We start from the raw sequence: 25907 nt of genomic DNA, 5'->3' as shown, positions 1-25907 counted from the left end.
ATTTTGTGTGTAGTCAGAGCAGGTTGTTTGTACAAATTGTCAGTAAAAATGGTATGAAGTAGTTTTGTTTTGGCAGTTTTGGAACTAAAGGACATTTGGCTGCTGGTTTAGAACATTTTGGGCTAAATTCAGTTACTAACTTAGTGTTAATGGATGCTTAACTATAACAAATTGTTTTAATAATGGCTGCTGAAGAACATAATAGTCAAATTGTTTTTTTTTCCTTACCTGTAGAAACACTATCTTTGAATATAGGAACAGCAAGAGCTAGACAGAAGTTGTTACAAAAAGAAGAAGCAGAGAAGAAGAACTTGATGGATTTGTGAGATTAAAAAAAGAATATTACTGAGGAAAATGTACAAATGTGAAAAAGGGGAGAAGATGCTGTCCTTTTGTCACTGAAAAGCAACCATGATAATATTTCTGTTACCACTACACACGAACAGCAGCTCTGAGATTCCACAAAAACAATTTTGACTCATATCTGTTGGAGTAGGTGAATACCTGCTCGTTTAATACATCATTTATACAAACATGGTTACATTAATAGACACTGGAACACAACATTTTGTTATTTTTCCGGCAACAGAAAAATAGACCACTGGCCTCAGATGAATTGAATTTATCAAACATTTTGATGGCAAAAAAAAAGGTTTAGATATTGTGGATCTTGTGACTTAGTATCTCCTGTGTAGTCTTGTTGTATTTAAAGGACTATACCAATGATTTGTTTTTAGCGCGTTTCAATCACATACATCACAGCAACCTATTTTGCTGATTACACTGTTGAGTTTTAGATTTAAGTTGTATAAGACCATTTCAAGTCTACATTACTCCTTGTCAAGTAATGTAACATTTATGTAACGGAATGGAAACCAACATGTTTCTGACAGTTGGAAAAAATACATCAACAACTGTAAAGCTTGTATTTGAAAGTGGTTGGCAAAAATGTGAAGTATACACTGGTACGGTCCTTTAAGGTCTTGGTAATCACAGGGTAACATTCATGAGGAAACAGCTGCAGGGAATGTACCTTATGAGTAGCTGTCAAAGTGCAGACAAGCAAAAACAAACTGTCTCTTTCCTGTTGGATGATGTCTTCAACATATCTTCAATCTAAAAGTTAAACATCTTTGGAAAATATTCAGCAGGCTTTTAAACACTAGAAGAATTCAATTTAGTTACCCTTTGATCTTTAAAGCACAAATGTGATAATTGCAAAAACGTCATTATTTTCACTTCACAGCAGCGATTTGTGACATATTTCTGCTTCTTGATTCCAGTGCATTGACATGAAAGTCAGTATACAGTATAGTGACTTGATGAAACAGTAACAGTGAGAACAAAATCAAACCACATTCATTAGTTTCCTTACAGTCCTGATTCATGTTTGTGCTGCCACTGATTAGCTTGATATGTGCATTTGCAAGTCAAAAACATTTAGTCCACACCTAGAATAATAAATAATCTCATAAAGGAGCTTCACTGATGACAGGACAAAACATACAAAAGATCTTTTTCAAAGTTCAGCAAGCAATCTGATTGGTTAATTTAAGGATTACAAAATGTTGATCTAACACTGTGTACTTACAATATCATGGCAAGAGTCTGGATTACCATCAATGTCTGCTGCAATGGTTTAACTTCATATTTCCACTTTCCGATTTCCACTTGAAGTTTTCTCTAACTGAAGAAAACTTTCCTCCCTAGAGTATCACTGATATATTCTGTATCTGCTTGTTCCAACATGATATTGAAGCTGTGCGATGCTGCACACACATCAAATTTCATTATTCTAGGTGTCATATGCGTTGATTTATACACATTTTCCCCAAATTCAACATGGTATATTTGGTATCTTTGGAAATGATTGGATAATCCCTAAAATTTGAATAAAGAACTGTGAAACTGAACTGTCTTTAGTGGCAAAACCAAATTTGTGTGATATCCAGTGGAGTAGATGAGAAATATTTCCTTCCTTTAGTCTCCCCCTCCCCTCAGTCCAACCTGTACCACCTGCCAGCAACGAAAGTAACACATTTTTGAACTAGCAAGGACAGTGATAGCTTTTTACATTTTAAACCCATGAATTGTAAGATGGCCTACCGTGAGCAGATTTTCTGCTCTGAGACACTCTTGAGTGTCACTGTGCCTCATCTGTCCTTCAAGACTGTACTTAAATGAATGATAGATGAGATGAACTCCAGAGGAAAGGAGGGGGCCCTGATGAAAAATAGATTAAAAAAAGAATTGAGTAAAATAAAAAGAAAAAATAGGTTGCTGTAACAGAAGCAAACAAAGCAACAGGAGAAAAATATCAATGTAGGACATTTGGTGCGGAATACCAACACTTCCTCATAATTACATGACAGTACCCGGCTAAAACAACCTTCAGTTATGTTTACACCATCTGCCAGCCATAGTAATGCACTCCAGAACAGGACCATTTTTTAAAAAATGTCGCAGTTGGAAACATGACACCCTCAATTGGAACAGGAAGCAAACTGTAGTCTCCTGCAGCAAAGCCCACTTTTTGCCATCTAACTATCTAGCCATCCATCCAACCGCCTCCTCGTAGTTAAGCAAAATCAAGTCATCTTGTATTGACGTCATCTGAACCATGTCGCTTGCCCGTGTCATAAGTACTACAGCTGCTAAATGGCGTAAACGTAACAAAAGGTGGTTTTTGCTGGTCTGAATTTTAGACCTATACTGTTGTTTTTCCTGTGAGGATGGGCTGTGAATATAATAGGTGAACTTTAAACCTTGGGTTTTATCTCTTGTTTGTCAGTTTGCTTTTAACTGGTGATTATTTTCACAGACAGACTGCTGTTGCTGTTACTTTCCTTTCCTATAGGTGGTGCAGGTTGGCGGTGACTGAGAAACTCCCTCTCCTGGAAAATCTACAGCTTGGTAAACAGGAATGAGTGAGTTTGAGATTGTGAATGAGTTCCATGAAGTGATTCACATCTAAAAAAATACTAACATTTGGTTTTACGGGACCCACTGACCACAGTGCAGAAATATTTCAATTACTGTTATGTGAGTTTCCAGTATGTAATCAACAGGGAATGCATGAAATTTAAGCAAATAAAGTGTGTCAATACCTTACAAAGTCAAATGCTTCAACTCCCACCCCTCCACCCCACATATATACAGACATGTCCCCCACCCAACAGCACCCTTCACACAAACAAACACCCACAACTGTCTGTAACCTTGTGTCAACCATTGCCTGCCCTGTTCCCAGGCTTCTTTGGCCTCCAGTGTCCTCACTGTGAACGTGCAGCAGCCACAGCTTGTTGATGAACAACTGTTAAATATTATCCAGATGACATTGATATAGTTCAGTTTCATTCTCTCTCTCTCTTTCTCTCTTCCAAGAGCAACTGCCGCCGTGAGACCATCACAGTTTGGTGAGCAGAGGTTCCTGCCGACTGCCAATGGACCACAGACCTCAGGACACCACAGGAGTCATGTCCCACAGCTGCAGATAAACACAAGACATGATCAGTTTGTTGTCAAAGAGAGACAACCCTAATGAACTTACTGATAGAAACATTTCTGCTGACTCTCCCTAAAGGATGATTGCAGAAATACTACAAACAGAATTTAACAGATAACTGTGTTTGTTTGGGCTCTGATACAAACAACATAATATTTAAACTGAACAATTTTACTTTCCAAAAATGAAAGTCTGAAGCAACATGTTTTTAAAACCCAAATGATGAAATTCTTTCAGGTTAGCAGAGAAACATTAGTGAATACATTATTTTACAAAATGATTAACCAATATTTTAGTGTTATAAAAAAATCTGCCTTTAGTAATGTTTGACAAAACAAACAAAGAGACAGAGTCCCCATTTGAACAAGCTACTATGACTAACATGCTAGCAAACAACTACCTACTTGGGCAACAACCAGACACAGAGCAACAATAAAATCCCATTTGAGTTATGTTTCTGTCCATATGTGAGTCCAATATTCTCCTTTTTGGTCTGCACCAACTCCTGAGAAAAATATCTGGCTCTTTAGCTGCTAGATGTTCCACTTTCTTCACTTGTTAGTCGTAAACTTTGTTTGTGTGCTGTTTGGTGCTGGGTGGGGAGACTCAACTATACAGTCAATGTGCAGGGCAACCAAAACAAGTGGCTAAAAGCTTTAGCTGCATAGATAAGTGTTGGGGTCATTTCTGTGGTTGGCCAGGCCAACGAGAACCCCCGCCAGGCCAAAAATGTACAGTAAATGTACAGTACAGACTACAGTGTGTCAGTTAATAAATGCTGCAGCTTCCCAAGACCAAGGGGGAGGAAGGGGGTTAGCTCAGAAGTTAGCAACAATGGGTTAGTCTAACCTATAGGGCCCCAGACACCTCAGGGGCCTGAAGGCTCCGGTTACTACAGTTCACTGTGATGCAATTAGCTTGAGGTAATTTGATTAGCTACATTTTATTTGTCAATGTTTTCTTAGGTAATACACTAAAGCACAATATAAACTGAAATAATGGACCTTAAGTGGGTCCTGCATTTTTATCCATTATGTCCTTGCATGGGCATGTGTTGAAATCTAGTTTTATAGTTTTCAGCTGGCATTACATTGATGTATATATTCATTTAAACAAAATACCACAAACAGCCTGACAAGCCGCCAACCAAGGCAGATAGTACTCCAGCTGAGCTGTACTGAAACACAACAGGATACATACATGATGCACACAAGGGGGGGAATGGTTAGTCAATAGGGGCCCACTAGCATTTTAATCCTGCCTTTTTAATACTAAGCAAGAGACAAAAAGAGTGGGACAAAAAACCCTAACCATGGCAGAGTTAAAAACTCCCCCTGCTAAGGAGTGACTCTACTAAATGTGCCTGGATGTGCTTGCATATCTTATCTGAAACGCATGAAGACAACAGATACTGTTTGTTCCCGTCCAGACCTTGATAACCTTGTCGGTGCCAGAGGTGAGCAGACTTCCAGTGGTGGGCTCATAATGCATGTAAACAATGCTGTGCTTGCTGTCATGGAAGGTGGCTGTAGGCGCTCGGCTAGAAGACACAAAGGGAATGTCGGTTACTTTACTGTGAGAGCGCTGAGGAAGCTCGTCATTTAGCTATGAGAGGACAAAGGGTCAGTATATGACAACAACAGAGGCTAATTGTTACTCACTCCTCGTCAGTGATGGACTCGTGGCAGCTGTCACACACACGCACCTCAAACTCGAAGCCCATGAGGGGGATGGTGGAACGTTTGGATGAACATTTGCCACACACTGCCTGGCCACACTTCCTGCAGTGGTGCTGAGGAACACAAGAGGACTTGAACATGTCAGCTTTGTATAGTCTCATTACTAACCAGGAACAGCAAAGTAACAGAACTAATAGCTTAACTACCAGAGGTGGGACATTGTTTTGCAGGTCATAACTAAGTTTCAAGTCTTGGCTATGAAATCCTGAGTCAAGTCCCGAGTCAAGACAAACAAGTCCTGAGTCAAGTCCAAGTCCTAAACTTTGTGTTTTGTGTCCTGAATAAGTCGTAATGTCCCCTTCACCAAGTTTAATGTTATTTAGGATTTTTAAGCAGGGTAACTGCTAGTATGGGTGATTTACAGACATAATATTTAAAAGCAAACTGATCAGGTGCATCTTTACAATGATTTGTCATTTCAGAGCTGAATATTTTTTGCCATCTGTTTTTTGTTAACCCCAGCAGGCTTTTCATCTCTACGTGATAATTTGAGGTATTATCTGATGTCTGTCTGCTGTACTGAACTCTTGGAAACTCTTGTGGAAACTTGTTCCTTCTGGCACAGCACGATAGGTTCAGAGTCATATATAGTATATCTTTTGTCAGGAAAATAAAGAGTTGATTCACTGCGCATTTTTTACACCATATTTTCACATTGCAGATTTGATTTCAAGGCCAAGCTAAGTCATTGGTGTTAAAGTTATAATCCTTAAGATTTTCATGAAGTCAAATGCCATTTCATACTGTTTATGGTCAGCATTTTTTCTACAATAGTCATTCAATGTATTTCAATTTTGTAATTACCTCTGTATATATAGCAGTTTTCATTGTTAGTGGCAGGATCCACCATTCCGTACTGGACTCGTGTTACAAACCGACGCACGATGGTCACAGGAAATGACGCAGCATTGTTACTGTTTTTAATTTGATCTCACTGCTGTCAGCCTCACTGTTTGCTGTTCGCTCTCCTACAGTCAAATGAAGCTACTGCTGATGCTAACACAACATTTACTACAGCTGCTGCTTCATATCAAAAGCTAAATTGAAAAAGTCTTTTTTGATTTTGACAAGTCAAATATAAAATCATTAGATTCATGACTCGAATCTGACTCAAGTCCAAGTCGTGTGACTTGAAACCACACCTCTGCTGCATGTTGCTACATGGCTACCACCAGCAGACTAATTTCAACACTTGTGAATGGTTTTGTGATGACATGTTTTTGTTTCCATATAGAAGTACAGCCAATTCACTTAACAATAAAAAGATAGCGACATCTATTCCATTTTCATAGTATTAAATGGAGGCTCTACATTATTGTTTACAATGCTGCTTCCTCAGTTGTACTGTTGCTTTTTTGCATCAAGATCTTTGTGGTTGCAATGAAACAGAAAACATGAACCTCATCTCCAGAAACAACTACAGTACATTACAGTATGTTCTGATTGGTTCTTTGCTACAGAATGTCCCAGAAGATTGCTCTGCAGTTGAAAAAGGGCTATTACTGAATCCATGAAGTGTGGATCCCACACACACACACACACACACACACACTTGAAATGAGTAAACATAACAGAAGGCTGTTCCTGAAAATGAGACAATAAGACAGTCACAAGAAGTCTGCTGGTTATTAGTGCAGCAAAAGTGAAGAGTCGTCTATGTTTTCTGGAAAGTTGTCTGGTATGAATTCAGGGTGTAGTGGAGCTGCAGGTCACTGACTCTCCTTCAGCAGAGTACCTGACATCTAAACTATGATATCAGGTGTTGGGACTGATGATTTTATAATTAATGAAAGACTTAATTTCATACCAAAATGAAAAGAATAAAAGAACATTAGGAATGGGTGTGTCCAATACCTGTCGTAGGCCGATCTTCTTACTGTCCCACATCTGCTTGAAGTTCCAGAAGAAAGGTTGTTCACACTTCTGACAGGAGTCGCTGTCCAGCCATTCAGGGGTCTGTGCAAATGCACAATTCAAAATCATATGAACAGTTTCTGCTATACATGTTTGAAATTATGCTCCCAGTATCACCAATGACCAAATGATAATGATAACACTAATTTCTCATTTCTAAAGACCTGGACAAAGTCATTTTGTGAAAGTTTGAACAAACTATAGATGAGCAGAGACGTACTTACACATTATATATGCTTATTTCAACTTGTACACAAACATAACAGTAAAAATACAATTAATAATTTTAGGAGGAGTTGCACGTTGTAATTATTTCTTGACGTTATAAAGCATTGCGTCATTTAATGAGCATCAATTGGTGCCATAGCAGACCCTGAACGCATCATACAGACAGGAGAAGGTGGTCTTTTTGGTGAGGTGACACACAACCCAACAGGGAAAAAGGAAGAAATCAGTTTCTGAGCACAGGAACTGTGAGCTGTCTTACCTGTTAAAGGTAACACAGCTGTGTTTATGGTTGTTAAAGGAATATTTCAAGCATTTGTCAGGTTTTATGATCAATGCTTTTGCTGTTTCAGTGTGGGCTTAGGTGACAGCTGATAGAGGTAGCAGACTGATGACTTTGGATGGAAAATGCATCATATTGTTATGCCTATAATTTCTCTGTGGAAATCACAAACAGGTGTGCAGAGACCTGTGTGGCTGATAAATATAGTTATTATATCCTATATTGATAGTTTGAAGTTTTGTCTGCTTACACTGCAGTTTTGGAAATGCGAGGATGAGCTCTGCATACAAATCAAACCTCTAAAAAGTCATTTTACTGCTTCCCAACTGTTTTTTTTTTATCTCTAAATACTGAGAATGTCTATATATAAGCTATCATGACATTGTGCCAATGCGATTGTTTGTAAATGGGAAACCCATCTATTGTCAACCAACCTTTCAACCCTGATTGCCATGAGGAATGAAATGAGAAACTCCTGAATCAGTGTTCCCTCTTTCTAGTTTTTCTCTTTTAAATCCCACAGCTTTGATGAATTTGCCAGTTAGCAAATTTTTCGCTGAGTAACCAGCTACACAGTGCAGTGTTTGGTATAACAGCTATGAGTGATTGCTTGGGGAGCAACAGTAACGTACTCATATTATTTTAAAGCTCGCCTTGAGGGATGTCAGCTTCAACAGAACCAGTGAAACAGAAAATATAATTGAGATGAGATTTTGGACCAAATAACAGAGACAGAGGCACAACTGAATGATGCTGAGGCAGAATGAAAGTGACTAAAGATGCAATGAAGTCTCAACTACTGTATGAAGACTGGCAGCACTGAGGGGGAGGAGAGAATGCAAGTCTCTCTGATAAAAGCCAGACTGTGTGTGTGTGTGTGTGTGTGTGTGTGTGTCTAATCTCGTGTCATGATCTCTTAAGAGAAATGATCTCAAAGTAGGAGGGAAAGCAAACATCATTGGTTTATCTAAACACAGTATATGTCAGTACGGACACATATTGTATGCAAACTGACAGAAAAACACACAGCTCACATTTTAGAAATGTCCATATTTTTTCATATTTTCTCCATAAAGTGTCAGAGTTCACAGATTGAGCACGAACATGGGCTTGTGTGTTGGGTGAGACTGCCGCCTCATCCGTCTCTCTCACCTCTTGCCGTGTTACATCCATGTTCCAGATGACGATGCCTCCATCTGAGCTGCAGGAGATGAGCTGGCGAGTGTGTGAAGCATAGCACAAACCCTGAATCTTGTCACTGTAGGGAGCACACACACACACACACACACACACACACACACACAGGCATTAGACAACAGAGGAAGCACTAGGTCAATGACCTGATTTGTTAACAAGAACATAAGTGGTTTATATGAGTAATGCTGATCAAGTTTTTGCTGTCTCTTCAAAACTTTAACTCTTTTTAACCTGGCTCTCTGCAACAAAGCAGCTATGTTGCATAAAATAAAACCGGAATCTCTTTTTTTTTTTTTTTTAAATTAGACAAATGGAGAAATGGGTCCTGTGATGGATATTTCAAATGTTGGTTTCATGTCTGAATAAGTTAACAACTATCAGTGTTTAGTTGTAAAAGAAATATCAATGAAGAAGAATGTTCTCAATTCCCAGTTCATGAATTTTGGAACCATTTTAGCAGTTAAAGGATTGTTTATCTCCATGGTTTAAATATTGACCATTGTGAGTCTGAGTCTCATCCACTTGTCTGATCAGCCCAATTTGTTTATTAAATGTTCTCAGCGATATCATCATTTATTAGATAGAATGCAGATTTTCTGCAGCCTATAAACCTAGAATCTGAACGCACCCAAGCCAGAGTAAACTAAAAATACCGCCTTATGGTTATATGCCTCTGCCAACTGGTAAACTTGCAGTTTACATCCATGTCTATCCAGATTCATATATTATATGTTGTGAAGACTTTGAAGGAATTTAATAAAAGGTATTGAGTGTATTTTGTGGTGAAATTGTCATGTATTATTCCAGTGAATAATTCAGCCTTGGCTCTTCACTCATTCATTGCAAGATTGTTTTCTCAGCTACAGCGGTAAGCAAACCTCCCTAGTCAAGTGTATTGGGAAAACTATTCCTTTTGTTGTTGTCTAGCTTGTTATTCATTGTCTTTCCCCTTGCCTCAGATTTGTTATTCTTGTTCTGCTGCATGTCTATTAGTATGTAAGTTCAATGAGAGAAACAAAAAACAGAGTCAAATTCCTTGTATGTGTTCACAAGCTTGGCCAATAAAGCTGATTCTGATAGAACACAAAGTTGTAGCCATGAGATTGGACAGTGCTTCAGATATGGATGTTGCTGTGAAGAAGCTACAAATTCTAAAACGTGGATGCTTCACACACATCTTCAATCTGGCAGCACAGAGGATCTATACAATCACCACAGTATCTGACCAAATGTGAAATATGGTCACAATCTCCCCTTCTATTCCTGTGTTATGGCACTGAATAATGGCAAGAAAATTGTTTTCGCAGAACATTATGATGTCACAGTGAAGTTGACCTTTGACCTTTTCAATATAAAATTTCACTATTTGATCATTTTATCCTATTAGACATTTGTGTCAAACTTTGTTATAATTAGCGTATGAATTCTTGAGTTATGGTCAAACATGTGTTTTGTGAGATCACAGTGACCTTGACCTTTGACCACCAAAATCTAATCAGTTAATCCTTTAGTCCGAGTGGACATTTGTGCCAAATTTGAAAAAATTCCCTCAAGGTTTTCCTGAGATATCACGTTCACAAGGACGGATGGATGGACAGACAGACAGACGGACAACCCGAAAACATAATACCATAAGGCCAACTACTGTTGTGTCATCTGTGTACTTTATGATGTGGTTCGTGCTAAATTTGGCATACAGTTGTAGGTCATCAGGGTAAACAGCAGTGGACTCAGGACACAGCCCTGAGGGGAGCTGGTGCTCAGTGATGGAAGTGTTGTTTCCAACCCGCACTGACTGGGGTCTGTCTGTGAGGAAGTCCAATAACCAGTTACAGAGGATGTTCAGGCTCAGTGTACCCAGTTTGCTTACCAAGTGAAGGGGGATGATTGTATTAAAAGCTGAAGTCAATGAACAGCATTCACACATGGGTGTTCTTTCCCTCCAAATGTGCCAGGCTCAGGTGGAGTGCAGAGGATAAGGCATCTTCAGTCGAGTGTTTAGGGCGGTATGCAAACTGGAATGGGTCAAGAGTGGGGGGAAGTCTGGATATTACGTGGTCCTCGACCAGCCTCTCAAAGCCCTTCATCATGATGGGAGTAAGTGCTACTGGGCGGTAGTCATTGAGACATGTAATTGTAGATTTTTTTGGCGCTGGTATGATGGTGGCAGTCTTGAAGCATGATGGGATGCCAGCCTGGTTCAGTGAGGTATTAAAAAAAGTCTTTGAGGACATGTGCCAGTTGGTCAGCACATTCTCTGAGCACACGGCCCGGTATACTGTCAGGACCAGCAGCCTTCCTTGAGCTGACTTTCATCACGGTCCATCGGACATCAGCTGGGTCAAGACCGAGTACCTGGTCATCATGATGAGGTGTGGCTTTCCTCACGAGTGTGTCTTTGAGTGCCTCGAACCATTGAACGATTATTGAGCTCATTTAGGAAGGTGTTGTCATCACAAGGTGGAGGAGCAGTCTTGTAACTCTGTGATAGTTTGGATTCCCTGCCACATGCACCTGGTGTCCCTAGAGTCATGAACACTCCATGACACTGGACTTTCTGACCATGAGTGCGCTTTGCTACCCTGATGGCTCAGTTCAGGTTGACTCTTGCTAATCTGAGGGCCACCATGTCACTGGATTTGAAGGAAGCATTTCGTGCTCTCCACATCGCACACACCTCTGTGGTCATCCTAGGTTTCTGGTTGGTTTTTGGTTGTTACTGGTGACACAGACATCATCTGTGCACTTGCAATTTGTGATTGATTTCTCATCTCTTTCAGGTGCCAGTGCAGCCACTGCTGCGCATGGCCCCACCATCTTAACCAACCAGTTGTGGTATAGTAGCGGATGCTTGTGATTCTTACTTGTGTCCTTGCAGTTCGATGGCAGTGCCTTTGCGCCCTCCGATGTCCCACATGATGATGGAATGGTCTGAGCTGCCGGAGAACAGCACCCTCTGGACCGGGTCCCAACACAGTGCAGTCACATTACCTGGGGCAAAGTACAACACACACACACACCCACACACAGTGAAACACCAGCATCAGATCACAAACACACTCACAAAAAGGTCAAATAACAGACAGTTTATTCTCATATTGTAAAAAGGCTTTACACTTGAGGGCCTCGTATTAAGAACCAGCGCATGATATATCATCTCAGCTCTGAATCCTCTCAGAATTATTTATGATCCGCTGATCATGTTATCATGGCTCATTTGCTGGACTTATACACAGTTCAATACATGACTCCATGGAAATATGACTAAAATATGACTATAAATTAGTAACTCAATGTCAGAAAAAAGACACATTTTTGTTACAGGCTATGAACTCATCTTTAAACTATGTCATCTTTAGACTTTAATTCCTATTTATCACTGTAAAAGACATTTTTCACTGCCTACGTTGAAGCAGATTCCACAGTGACAGCCACAAAAGATTTTCTTGAATATTAAAACCACCAGGGACCTACAGCTTTTGAATTTACTGGTAACTGGCTCAATAAATCTAAAATCTGCCTGAGGACAACACAATTTGAAAGAGGAAATCGAGCATCAACTATTATGTGAATTTGATGCAGCTACTGTCTGAACCTTGATGGTTTATGGGAGATTACTCCAAGTATAAAAGAAATAATTTAAGCATAAAGATGTAATTTTCTCTTCCTTTATCCCTTTCCCCTCCTGACAAAAGCTGTTCCCAGCTGACATCTTTCTGCAAAAGCTGTAACCGTTTCATTTGTAGTTTTTATTTTCTATTGTTTTAAGGCCACGTGTAAAATGGTTTTGAAAAGACCATTTTTAGATATAAAGTATAACCAAAACTATTATAAAATGGCAGTTTCTGTCATTTGCATTCAGCAACAGCTCCTCTCTTTGACAGCAGAAGAATGAACAAGCTGCCCATGCGGCACACAAGGAAAAGAGGAAAAGATACTTGTTTATTCAACAAAAACTAATATTTGTAAGAGTGAGTGCTTGAAAGCAGAGCAGGAAGCAAAAAATATCAGGGCTTCGAAGCGTAGCTACAAGGCAATTTAGGTAACCGATTATTTATTAACGAAAGTCAATGACAGTTTTTGTCAACAGTGTTGTAGCTCATGGGGTACAGACTGAGGCTGCAAGAATTCACAGCTTCTTCACTGTGTGTAGTGTGTGTAGAGTACCAGTGTGTCCCTTGAAGGTGGTGACAAGGCTGCAGCTGTCCTGTTCCAGCTTCAGGATAGTCACCTGACCAGACTGGTCCCCTACAAATGCATGTCTGGTCTCCACGTCGAACCTGGGATAAGATTAAGGTCAAAAAAACAAGAAATTGTGTCTTGCTAAGAAACCAGTGATGCATCGACTCATCTGTTAATGGACTGAAATGCACACTAGAAAAGCAAAATCCTACTTTATAACAGCACGCTGTCCAAGAAAATCCAGAGCCAGCGTTGTTTATAGCTGTGTTAAGAGTGAAATGTAAGATTTGAGTTAAGGCAGAGGAAGTACAGCATGTCAGTGGACGACTCTCAGCTATTTCACAGGCCTTTCAGTCAGTATCGTCCTCTGACCTGGTTAAGTCACCATAGACCAAAATCATTACAACACTGTTGGCATTGTAGAAGAGAAAAATGACGACCGCACAAGGAATAACCTAATTATCCAATCCTCTTGAAATCCTTCTGTCTTAAAGAAAACACAATACAAATCTAATTACTGGAATTGTTGTTTTCAATTTCCCTTTCCTCTCTGGATACCTGAAATTCTTCTTTTTCAATTATTTAAATAAATCTTTGCCATTCCACAGAAGCACACATTTGAGGATTTTCAAGGAAAAAAGCCTCTGAGTCTGGCTCAGTGGCTCCCCTCCCCCATCCAATCCCACTGTAAACTAATTACATTTTTGTAACTATTAACAATAACATAACTCCATTAACAACATGTTGAATGTTATTTCATTGCAATAATATTAGAAAGCTCATGAACTACGTTTCCTTTCACTTTTACATGAATTACTGTTGTGCAAGTAAGTTGAACTTTGCCCAAGCCGCAAGATGTTTCTGACAAACAAAAATCTTAAGTGGCTCTCTACTACACTAACAGTGAACCCAAGGACAAGATGGATTTCATCATATTTTTTTATTTCAGTTTTGAATGAATTCTTGTTTGCTGGATGAGCATCACCTGTCAAAATCTTATTTTTTAAAAGTCATTTTACTGTCTAAACATAAATCTTGGTAAGCTTACTAGTACAAACAGCGCTTTTGTTTGTTGTTTCCACATGAATTATATTCATTTAACCTTAGTTCTGATGTTTTTTCTACTGGTAAAGCGTGGCGTAGAGTCAACGGTCTAAGTTAAAATAAGATCTAGTTAAAAAAAACATTTTTAGATTATATTTGATTGTTGTTTAAACAGCAGCTGGTGACATACAGTCACTGAAGTGTTGAAACAACCATAAACTAGATGTCTGAAAACACTTTCATAAAACAGCCCTTATTATCCTGTTTTAAGTCACTCCAAACAAAAACACTGCCACTGTCATGGCCCAGTGTTTCTTCTACTGATTTTCTAGCCATGCTAACCACACATAGCAAGTATGTAGTATGTAGAGGCTAGCAGGATACCAGCAGTCTGATGACCTCATGGCAGGCTCATTGGTATGGATCCTTGTTGCTGCTGAGCACTCACAGCCTTTCATCTGGCCATTGCAGAAACCTACTCAGACCGTTTCCTTGACAACAGCATGACTGATGCCTATTGTTAGCCCTTCCCATTAGTACAAACTAACTGGAAGCTAATCTCAATTGCTCTGTCTTATGTTGCTGGGGTCTTAAAATAGACTGTGTTGTCAACAATAAAAGGCCAAGAGTCCGAAGCACCGAAGATGGCTCATCACTTCCCACTTTATTACATCCACTCCACTCCATTTAACAGGGAGCGTAGCTGTCGAATTCATGGAGCAAAGTCGCGGGCAGAGGAGCAAATGAAGACCAGGAGGGGACTGGGGGTGAGGGTGAGGGGCATTTAAAGGATACTGTAGTCCAGAAACCCAGGCTGCTGTGTGATAAGTCCCCAGCTGCTGGCCACTCTCTGAGCAGTGCCAGGTGAAGTTCTTGTCCTGGCCGGTGCTCAGAAGCCACTCCATCTCCAATACAAACAGCACCACTGTCACTCTGCCCTGGTGGGCTGCAGGCACACACACACACATATGCACACATGCACGCACACACACACAAGTACAACACACGAGATGCAATCAATTTGCATTGTGCTATCAATATCATTCATACTATATGCTAAAATTGCAAGAGAATATGCAATTAACACCCTTTTTTGTAAGCAGAAGATAGGGTGCCTTTCTTTAAGGAAAGAAGAGAAAGTTGCCTGACACTGGTGCAGACATAATTTGTCAGTTACACACAGCCACACATGACACAAGGACATGTGGTACAGATCTTCTCTTAAGATCAGAGAAAGACATATCATAAAAAGTCATCTAGAAATATCAATCTGAATTCATTCACGAATCAATTTTCCAAGGGTTGCGTGTGCATTAATACTATAAAAAACATCTAGTGTAGTTGGAACTGTAGCAGAGATCAATCAGTGGTGCTCTGGTTCAGTTATTTGTGAGTGAGATATACTCAACAGAAAGAAATGAATTATGATTACCATCAGAGAGCAAACTCCTAAAGCTGCAGAGTTTGCAAAGCTTGAAATACACAGCGCTGAGCAGACTTTATTAACAATGAACTGTCTGCCAGGGTAAAAATACAGCATGTGGTAATAAATAAAATGCAAATTGCAGAGAGTGAGCAGAGTTTCAGCTTTTATAAATTATCTTTTTAAAGGATCAGTGTGTCGGATGTAGTGGCATCTAGTGGCCAGGTTGCAGATTGCAACCAACTGAATACCCTCTCCCCTCCCCCTCCCCTTCCAGGTGTGTAGGAGAACCTACGGTGGACGTGAAACTCGCAAAAAATGCAAAAAACCCTCTAGAGCCAGTGTTTGGTTTGTCCCTTCTGGGCTACTGTAGAAACATGGCCTTGCAACATGGTGGGCTCCGTGAAAGAGGACCTGCTCTCTATGCAGATATAAAGGGCTCATTCTAAGGTAACGAAAACACAATGAGTCTTATTTTCAGGTGATTGTACACTAATTAAAACATATGAATATTTTATTCCATTTAGCCAAGTCCGTTCTGCTGGACGCCACTAAATTCTACAAACTGCATCTTTTAAGTGATGACCCTAAAGGAAGAGTGAAGTAACAAGTCAGTTACACCTCACGTTACACATAAAGGTGTAACGTGAGGTTGGAAAACATGCAAAATAGTGCAAATATTGATGTCATTGAAGGGCTGTGTGCAGGTACTAGAGTTGGATTCATTACTTGTACAAGTGATTTTTGGATAAATGATTCAGGCAAGGCAATTCTAGGTTTCATGTTTGTTTGTTTTTAACAGAGGCCCAAAAAGAGGTTATTATTTGTTGAGATGGGTCAATTTAAAGTCCATTATGTGTTGAATATTTTGTTTGTGGAAAAATTATACAATCTTTGTTTGTCATTGTGACTTATACCACCACAAGAATTCATCTTTCTCAGACATTTTAAAATCCTACACATAGGGGCTTTAAGACCTTACATACAATATTATACTGGTACTTTCAAGTCCATAACTGTTACATTAATGACACAGAAACAAGTAAAATAACACGTACAGTACAGGTCATAGATAGATACAGTAGATAGTACTATTCGTTAAGGTTTCGTCCATGGATGACAGAAAAGTATAAAGGGAGTTGGGCTTATCTTTAACAGTATAAAGTTAAGTATATCAGGTTTAGTGCTTAGTTGAGCATAAGTTGGCTTTGGTTTTTATATCAATCTAAGGAGTAATCTAAGACAATTAAAAACTCAGAAAAAATGTTTATGCTGCATTTAGACCTCATAAGTCCAAATTCAAGACAATTTCATTACTTTCACACTACTTTAACATTTTGTTGGGATTATGTGAGTTAGGACTATGTTAGAGCTATGTGCCACAAAGATAAGTTTCAAAACAAACCAACTTCCTGACATGTGATATTGACTGACTGACACACACCCACCCACACACATACATACACACTTCCTGTCTCACCCTGGTAGGTTCGTGCTGGGGTCATCTTATTGTAATCTTCTGACAGGATGAACTCCTGAAAGACAGGAAATGGACAAAAATGTTTGATTAGGGTTTCAAAGTAAATCTATGAACGGCAAAATAAATCACATTACTGCATTTAAATTTTGGTGTGTACATAATAATGGATCAAACTTTAAAACATTTGATCTATAAGACTTTAAGGTGCCTTAAAAATGGGATTACTTTTGAAGCATAGGCCTTCCTCCTGCAGAGAGATAAATACTTATTCACGTTCACTTTCTAAAAATGTGACTGAGATTGACTTAAATAAAAAAAAGAAGTGCAGGCCTGTGTGTAAGCCTGTAAAAAAAAGAACAGCTTTTGATCCGACGGTGTGATTTCCTCTGCGGCCTCCGCCCATCATAAAAAAACTTGAAAGAACTTTGAGTATTAAGGTTGTTTTGAGTTGAAAATCCTAGAAAATGTGTTATGTTCTGTCTTACTTTGTATTGGTCTGACTTGTTCCAAAACAAATGACTCCCACTGTGAAATTCTCAAACAATAAAACAATAGCTGGACTGTATTACACTGCTGTATCTGAGAATAGACTGGCCTGAACTGCTGTACTGTGACGTGTAAGAGTAAGACCAGCAGTTTTAAGTCACACTAGTGGCCACTAGAGGCTGCAATGTTCATTAAACCATATGTTCCGTGCAAGGAATGGACAAAATATTGATTTCTAGAACAATGCCAGTAATCTTGGTGTCCTAAAGGAAAAGTCACAGGGTCATTAGATAAATACAGTGAGGGTTCACCTCTGGGGAGCAAGAACATTCTCAGTAAATTTAATGTCAAATTTTCTTGAGTGCAAATTTGACATTTTGGCACGAGGGAGGGATAAGAGGAATGCATAGTGTCCAAAATTCTAAAGGTTTCATCCATTGGGGAGCATGAATGTACTCAGTAAATTCCACAAAAGCTGCCTATTAAGTTTTGATATATCTTGCGTACAAATGGAAATTGTGCAGGTAGGGTTAGGAAAAGGTCATCTGCTGCATTTACAACTGGTGTTAGCATGTGATCTGTTACTGGATACATTATCTGAATAATGACATCTGATCCATGGGTCTTTGCATGCCAACAAACATGGTGCTTCTCAGGTCAAGAGAGGCACTGCCACAAATGGCCATCATTCATTTCTAAACCACTTTTTATCAGGGAAAACTTGTAGCTACCCAGACTATTTGAAGCTTTTGCAGGACTTGCTTTAGCTAGCAGGACCAGGAGGAGTTAGGTGACCTTTCCACTTGCTGGTACAATTTTTTTAATGAGTGTACCGTATTTGCATTCACACCTGCCTGATATCCGATGACAATTTGAGACCACCTACAATGTGATCTGGCCCATCAGATCACATTGCGACCACAATTTTTTTGCCTATCAGATAACATATGCAGATACAGACCACATTTTGTTGCCAGGTGCAATCGTGTCATCCTCTGTGGAACTTGAATACTTGAATACACCAAATGTCATGGCAATCTGGCAAATAGCATTGAGATACCTTGTTATGGACAAAGTGTTGGTCAAGAGGAAATTATGTTGTGATATTGCTGCAAGGTTGGGGGGTCATCAAAAGCTTTAGGGAATCATCTCCAGTAGTCCATGAGTACCCATAGTAAATGTCATGGTACCCTGGCCAGCAGTTGTGTAGACAACTTGCACTAAAGTGATGGACTGATGGATTGTAATTTAGGTCTTTTAATTTCTTGTGCCTGCAAATGCCTGCAAAATAACCTCCATAAAAACAAAGCTCTGACTTTGGTTTTGATACAATGGTCTTTTCATCATTTTCAAGTACAAAATGTTTTTTTTTTTTTGTTTGTTTACAAAAAATATTTTTTCCATTAAAATAAGCCAAACAGCTATACAAATGATTTGCCTCAATAATATATAGTGTGGAATTAGGAAACAAAATTACGATTTAAATCAGGAAGTATCAAACCAAAAACAAAGTAGTCAACAAAGTAACCAACAAAGTAACCAAGACTAACAATCTGAACAAGCATTTGGTGCTAACTTTCAGTATTTAACACTTCACTTAGTTCAAAGAACTTCTGACGCAGATCAGTTAAAAATTAATTAAGTTCCTGACCATTTGTACACAGCATAAAGAGAAAAAACAATATTTCAGAGTTCAGAGGTTTTCCCTTATCACAGTGACCTGACGAAAGCCTCTTTGGAGTTTCACCAAAACACAAACAATTAGACCTGCATTCCATTTTACATGCCAAAGAGCAGATAATAAATAGAGATCCTCCTGCCAACATACTGACAAAAATTCAGGAATGACCTGTATCCTTCAGGTCATTACCAGTGAAAAACTATAAAAACATGGACATTCCTCAGTTGAGTGAGGAGAGGAAAGAAAGAATAGAGGGTTTTGTTGGGAAGGGGAAGTAGGTTGATGGTTGGACTTACACAGATACTTCCAGTGTCCATCCCAACGGACAGCCTCCTGGTCTCTGGGTTAAAGGACATACAGGAGCACGACGCTGGAGAAACAAGGACAGACAAAAGTGAACACTCTGCTTGTATGTGTCTGCAAGTTGTGTCAATTTAACTTTTAAAACTAATCTGCTGTGTAAATTTTTATTGTTATGATACATTCTTTGTCATTTTGCTTTTTTGTGGCTATATTTATGTTCTGCTGCAATAAATGTCTGGGAATTGGTATTATTTTCACAGGTTTTTGAAAGCCAATAGTGATATATGAATTTGGGAGTGAAGCTACAAAAAACTAATTATATATAATGATACTTGATACTTATAATGAAAGTTATTTCTTGACCTTGTCATTTCTTAACTCAGGTTAAGCTTACTAGCCTTTTCGGAGCTTACAACTGCATTTCACAGTCCTCCTCAGTGGATGGAGTTTGCTCAGCTGAGCGAAGTTTCATACTTAGGTCATGTGATAACAATGTCATGTGATCACAATGACCTAAGTATGACAAAACCGAGCAAAATCCATCAACTGAAAAAGACCATGAGATGCGACTGAAAGCCCTAGAAAAAGCTAGAAAGTGAAGCTTGAGTTAAGATTTTTTTGTGCATTGTTGCACAATACCCCAAAAAATACTTAAAAAAACTGAATACTGATTCGGTCATCACTTCAGCTTGATATGCATCTCCTGACTAATGTTATCAAGACTAGGGATATGGACAAAATCAAATATCACAATATTTTTGACCAAATACCAATATCGATATTGCAAAACAATTGTGTAAGGATGACTATTTTTGATAAATAATCATCAGTAATGTGGATATAATGACTAACTGGTTAAAGGCAAATAATAGAAGAGCTACAACAGTCTGGTGCAAGGAAAAGACAACACATGCCATATCACGATATAACGATATCCAAAAAAAGACAATATCTAGTCTCATATGATATGGATATAATATTGATATACTGCCCGGTCCTACTAGGAACATGGTTAAATCATGTCCTCCACCTATTTTAACTAAATGGTGGTGGTGTTGTACTGGAAGGACGCATTTTCAGTGTGTTCCCAGCCTTCAAAACTACCACAGAGTTGAATTAGGCTAACACCTCTCTGAAACAGTCTAAACACTTCAACATTCTCAGCTTCACAATAGTCATATGCATGTTTGATTTTTGTTATTCTATTCACAACCTGTGGGACAACTTCTCAGGACACAAACCAACTTAAACAGTTTTAGTCCTCAGTCAGTGTTTATTCAGGTCTCTCAAGCAGAACGTGTTTTGTTTTTTGACGGCCTCGGGGCAATTTTATTTGGCGTTTTCATTGTTTCTTTGCTTATCCTGTTTATTAGAACAGTATTTAATTAAAAAGGAAATTCACTAATAATGTATTCTTGTTTACACTATGCTGCGTGGTAATTTTCCTTTAAATAGCTGCAAATACGCAAATATCAACAGCTTTAAGTCGAAAATATCAGAATCTATATTTGTCTATAATGAGGCAGGGTGCCCTCAATAAGACAATAGCTGTGAGTTCATCATGCAGAAACAAATACAGCAGCAGTGTTTTATTAGTTACTAACTGATTAAACATCATTAATAACTTTCCATTTGTCCTCTTACACCAAAGAAACAATAATAATATTGTTATTTTTGGAAGGTTGAATCCATTCAGCGTGAGACAGTACACATCTCTAGAGAACTTCCTGTCAGTTCAAACCATCTTTGGTTGATTTACAGTGGTGAAGATAACCCTAAAACTAATTTACTGCAGATGATTTAGACGTTTATGTCGACCGTTGAACCGTTTTGGATGACAGTGTGCTGTTGCAATTTCCTGAATGTGCTGGCTGAGGTTTAAGAGACAAAAAAAATTAGAAATGTGGGACCAACATCTCTGCATTTCAATCTCATCTGAAAGTTTCCACATAACAAACTCATGTTGAAGCAACTCTGAAATGCACAGATGGCTTAATGTGTGAAAAGTTATACTCAGTGGAGATTAACTAGAGCAAAACATCATTCATGAATCAGTTCCTTCGACTTGTATTTTATCACATTTTAAATCATTGAGTCAAGATTTTCACTCTGAAAAGAAAAAAGAAAAAATTTTAATTACTTCCTGTATTTATGAGTTATGAAAGCAGTAATTACATTGTAATATTTCAGACGCTCATTTCAGCTTTTGTATCAGTAAACTAACAAGTTTAACATATATGCAGCATCCAGTGCTGTTATTGTAAGCTACATATCTTGCTGATGGTAGTATGGCATTTCCTCCAGTTGCACAACTGGAGGGAAACAAGGACACATGGTGTCACAGATAGGAAGAGAGAGGAGTGAAACAATTGTACAGGAGCTAAGACATGAGTCTGTGTGATTCATTATGTCCATTATGATGAGGTGAAACACTCACACAGAATGAAAGCAAACACAGAGGAAGAATGAACAAAAACAGGAATGAACAACATGCCTGTTTCAAGAAGTACAGTAAGTGCTATCCAGACAATTGGCTGACTGAAGATACACACTCCTACATATTCATGATATATTTGATTACACTGAACGAGCCAATCAATCAGCTTGTTCAAAGACAGACAGACAGATGAAGTGTATGTGGGCTCTTGCAAAAAAAAGGCAATAAATCAAACAGTTCCAAACAGGATACAGACAAATAAACACATGCACAAAAAGAAAGCAAGAATACTTACATGACATTGTGTGGTAGACACTGGGCCAATACTGGCCGCTGTCTCTCTTCAGCCATACCCGAATCGTCCTGGAGAGTGAAACATCATATTTTAGCCTCTGCATTACCAACAGCCCTCATGGCTCAACAGTTGTAACCCTGAATGATTGATGTGTACATTCTCCAGTCTCTCTGGATTTTAGGTAATTAGCAGGCAGCAGTTTAATCAACACAGGAAGTCATGTAAACACACCCAACTTCATGCACTCTAGGTTCATATCAGAATCTCTACCCTACTGTTACTGTAGCAGGCATTTACCACCACTGTCCCCCCATAACAACAGCATGTAGGAACTGAATTACATCAAGACGAGGGGGCGTTAATTCTCACCTTTAGCATAAGAGACGCGTCAGTCAGTCGGTATGAGCACCTGTACTAACCTTAGATTACCATCCACATTACATTGTTTCTCAATCAATGCCATTATAAAATTCATTGTTTTCACTATGAGTTACTTTCTTTATTTTTTTAATGCTACAGCAATAACATGATTGATTCCAATAACATTCAATCAGCGAGGTGTAGAGATTTTTAATTTGGGGAAAAGTTAGCACTAGTATGGGATTAATACTCAGTATCAGCAGATTCCCTGAGCTGAGGTGTCAGATTTGGCATGGGGAGAAAAAAAGTTGGATGTGAACTTGTCTATCTATAATAGGCTGAAACTTACAGTGCTGTAAGTCGGAATAAAATAATAACCACTTTCTTATCTCTGCAACAGTACAAAATAATATTTTGAACATACATGATGTGCCACGATGGAGATCATACAGCTTGGTTACACAACACAAAATATAAAGGAGTTAAAGAAAACAAAGATGTAATGGACACAGTAACTGAGGTGGTACACAACATTACAGCACATGCAACCTTTGTACAGTATGCAGAAGCTCACAGCCACCCTCCAACCACCAACACTAACAGATGTACACACTCAATAGACACTCATAGCAACAAACACACACACACAGACACACACAGACACAAACACACACACACACACACACACACACACACACACACACACACACACACACACACACACACACACACACACACACACAGGCAGGTTAAACACTGGGAGAGTGAGGGACAAATTACAGAATTCTTATTCCAACTGGAGAGAGAAATTATATAAAGGCACTCTAAATGCTTATTCAAAACATATGTGGAATCCCAACTGCACCTTTTTTTCTTTCTTTTTTTTAACGAATGTCTATTTTTACTTATTTTTGAATGAGTCCATTTTTGGCAGGTAGCTAGCTAAAGTTAGCCCCTATTTAAATGACCATAACCGGTAGTTCAGTCTAATGAACTACGTTTTTTACTGACGTTATCTGGCCAGTGGTGAGCTGAACGTTGTTTTCAATGAGCACACTGTCGTTAACTAGCATGCACGGTGCTCAAATGACTGTCAGCTGACACTTTATAGAAATGTTAAAAGGGGATGTTTTCTTTTATCCCGGTACACCGTTGGACTATTTCTACATAAAAATGGCTTTGTAGTTATTAAACCAGACAAAGGACATTATTACTGGAGGCAAAAGCATAGCAGGTGACGGCTATAAAGCAGGATTTGATGGTTAATTTGAGGCTAGCTTACCTGTCTTCAGACACGCTGATAACGCCGTCCTCCTTGGGAATGATGACCGCCGTGCTAACAACATCTTGGAAAGCCTCAATCTTGCTCAGCAGACATGGCTTCCGAGCCTGCGGCTGAAGCTGAGGCTGAATTTCGGCCGCCATGTGTTGGTGGTGCACAAACCTCCGTGTCCGGTTCTGACTTCGGGACACATAACCCAGCCTGGCCCGACAGGAGAGCAGCTGGCCGGCTGTCAGGCAGCACACACACACGGTGTTGTGACGGCTGTCAGAGACGCTGGCTGCCAGTCAGCTGACCACTCACACACATACACACACACACACACACACCTGATACCAAAGATACACACTCGACCACAGTAAGCATTTCCTCCCAACAAAATAAAACATCCTGCCCATCCGCTCATGTACTTTCAGAATAAACGCGTTATTTCTCAAACTTTAAATTTTAAAACAGATCTTTATTTGCAGTCCAGTGCAACTCTCGGCGTACAGTTTCATATAAAACTGAGTAGATTATAACAAGAAATTTCAAAAGTGTGATACAAATAGAATCTTATATTATCTTTGGCACAAAAGAAATCCCAAACAGCTGTTTAAATAATCATAATGGTACCACTTTCTCATGAGGAACAACTTATGAAGGGTGAGCTGCAGTTAATGGCTTAATTTACTCCATGATTGTCATTGCAAAGGCATAAAGTTGGGGAGCCAGATTTTAAAATGGTCAAGATTGATGCAGCAGAAGCCAACATCTTGACTTTTAGTTCCTGCAGGTATAAGCTCCTGTCAATATCAGTTATAACCAATTATTAAGAACAACTTTGGGGTTGCTAGGTTGTGGGAAATCTCCCTCTAGCAGGACACCTGCTTTGTCTTTTTAGCCAGCTCTTTGATTAATCAGAAAAACCCTCAAATGGACTGTTCACTGCAAAACAGCTACTACTAGTGTATGGACCAAAATCCATTCATTAACAACTAATTAACATATATAAAACTTGATGGACTTATTGTAACACCTTTATTAACACATATTTGCAGATCCCGTATTTAGATCCTTATTTATTCAGGACTACTAAAACTTTAATCTGCAGACTTAATGACTTATTAGACAGTGATAAACATGACTGACTGATAAACGTGACTCTTATTAACAAACATTTATAACTGCTGACTGAACATTTAGAACTGAGAATCCCATAAAATGTACCAACATTTATTAATTTATTAAAACAAGAGTTTTTAGTAAAACAGAATGGCAGCTTCCCAAACTTGAAAATGTCTTAAGTGTTGGTGTCAGATCTAAAGCTCGACAAACTATTAATAAATTGCAGATTAGCAGCAAAATACAGTCCCCAGTTTACTGTATTTAATGTAATGAATACAATACGCAGCCTCTAAGTTTAATTGCGTTTATGTTGAAGGGTAAAAAAAGTATTTTTTTTAGGTTTTTTCCGCTAGCTTCACACATTTGACTGATGATAACACTGACAGTCAAGCTGCTGCACAACAACACATCAACCATACGATCACGACCTTCATAATAAAAGCCCTACTGACAATCACTTGTTTTGGTTTTTGATTCAAGCGATATTATCGTGAAACAACTGCTAATCCATATCAGCCATGAAGATAACCCAGTAATATGTGTTATCATCAAAACAATGTGACATGCTGTTTACAGGAAGTGGTGAAACATACATAAGGATATTCATTTCCGGTAATATTTTGTCTAGACTTCAGTATAAAGGTCTAAAAACTATGAATTTGAGGAATTTTTAGATTTTAAATTTTAGAGCAACAATCACATCACAATACTGTAATAAACATATCAAGAGAGTGGAATAGCTATAAAAATGTTAAATTGATCTGACATGAACAAGTGAAATTTGAAAAAAAAATCTATATTTGTGCTGCTTTTAAAAGAGGAAAATGAAAAGATAAAGAAATCAAAATGATAGCGAACAAATAACTTCTATTGAGGATGTAGTGTTGTAAATATTTATTCTGATCAAGGTAACTTGTGTACTCTCTCCAGCTGTGGAAGAAAATACAGCTCCTATATATGAAGT

General features: G+C 38.7%; 1 protein-coding gene across 2 annotated transcripts; it reads right to left on the bottom strand.

Moving 5' to 3' along the window:
* Positions 1 to 483: 483 nt before the first annotated feature.
* On the bottom strand, positions 484 to 24182 carry wdfy2 (WD repeat and FYVE domain containing 2). 2 transcript variants are annotated; one of them, XM_042425769.1, is made up of 12 exons: positions 23837 to 24172; positions 22195 to 22262; positions 19456 to 19529; positions 16993 to 17047; positions 14885 to 15035; positions 13031 to 13143; positions 11728 to 11854; positions 8819 to 8924; positions 7099 to 7200; positions 5167 to 5297; positions 4937 to 5045; positions 484 to 3487 (listed from the first exon to the last, which is right to left on the bottom strand). In XM_042425769.1, the coding sequence occupies exons 1-12, from the start codon at positions 23977 to 23979 to the stop codon at positions 3458 to 3460; spliced, it is 1209 nt and encodes a 402-aa protein (XP_042281703.1). In that variant the 5' UTR covers positions 23980 to 24172; the 3' UTR covers positions 484 to 3457. The 2 variants fall into 2 exon arrangements, with proteins under 2 accessions (XP_042281703.1, XP_042281704.1); XM_042425770.1 differs by lacking the exon at positions 484 to 3487 and having other exon boundaries at positions 5211 to 5297; positions 23837 to 24182.
* Positions 24183 to 25907: the final 1725 nt, after the last annotated feature.

Source organism: Thunnus maccoyii, chromosome 11, assembly GCF_910596095.1.
Source record: "Thunnus maccoyii chromosome 11, fThuMac1.1, whole genome shotgun sequence".
Lineage (NCBI taxonomy): Eukaryota > Metazoa > Chordata > Actinopteri > Scombriformes > Scombridae > Thunnus > Thunnus maccoyii.
The sequence above is the reverse complement of the archived record's forward strand: the minus strand, read 5'-3'. Positions and strand labels throughout refer to the sequence as shown.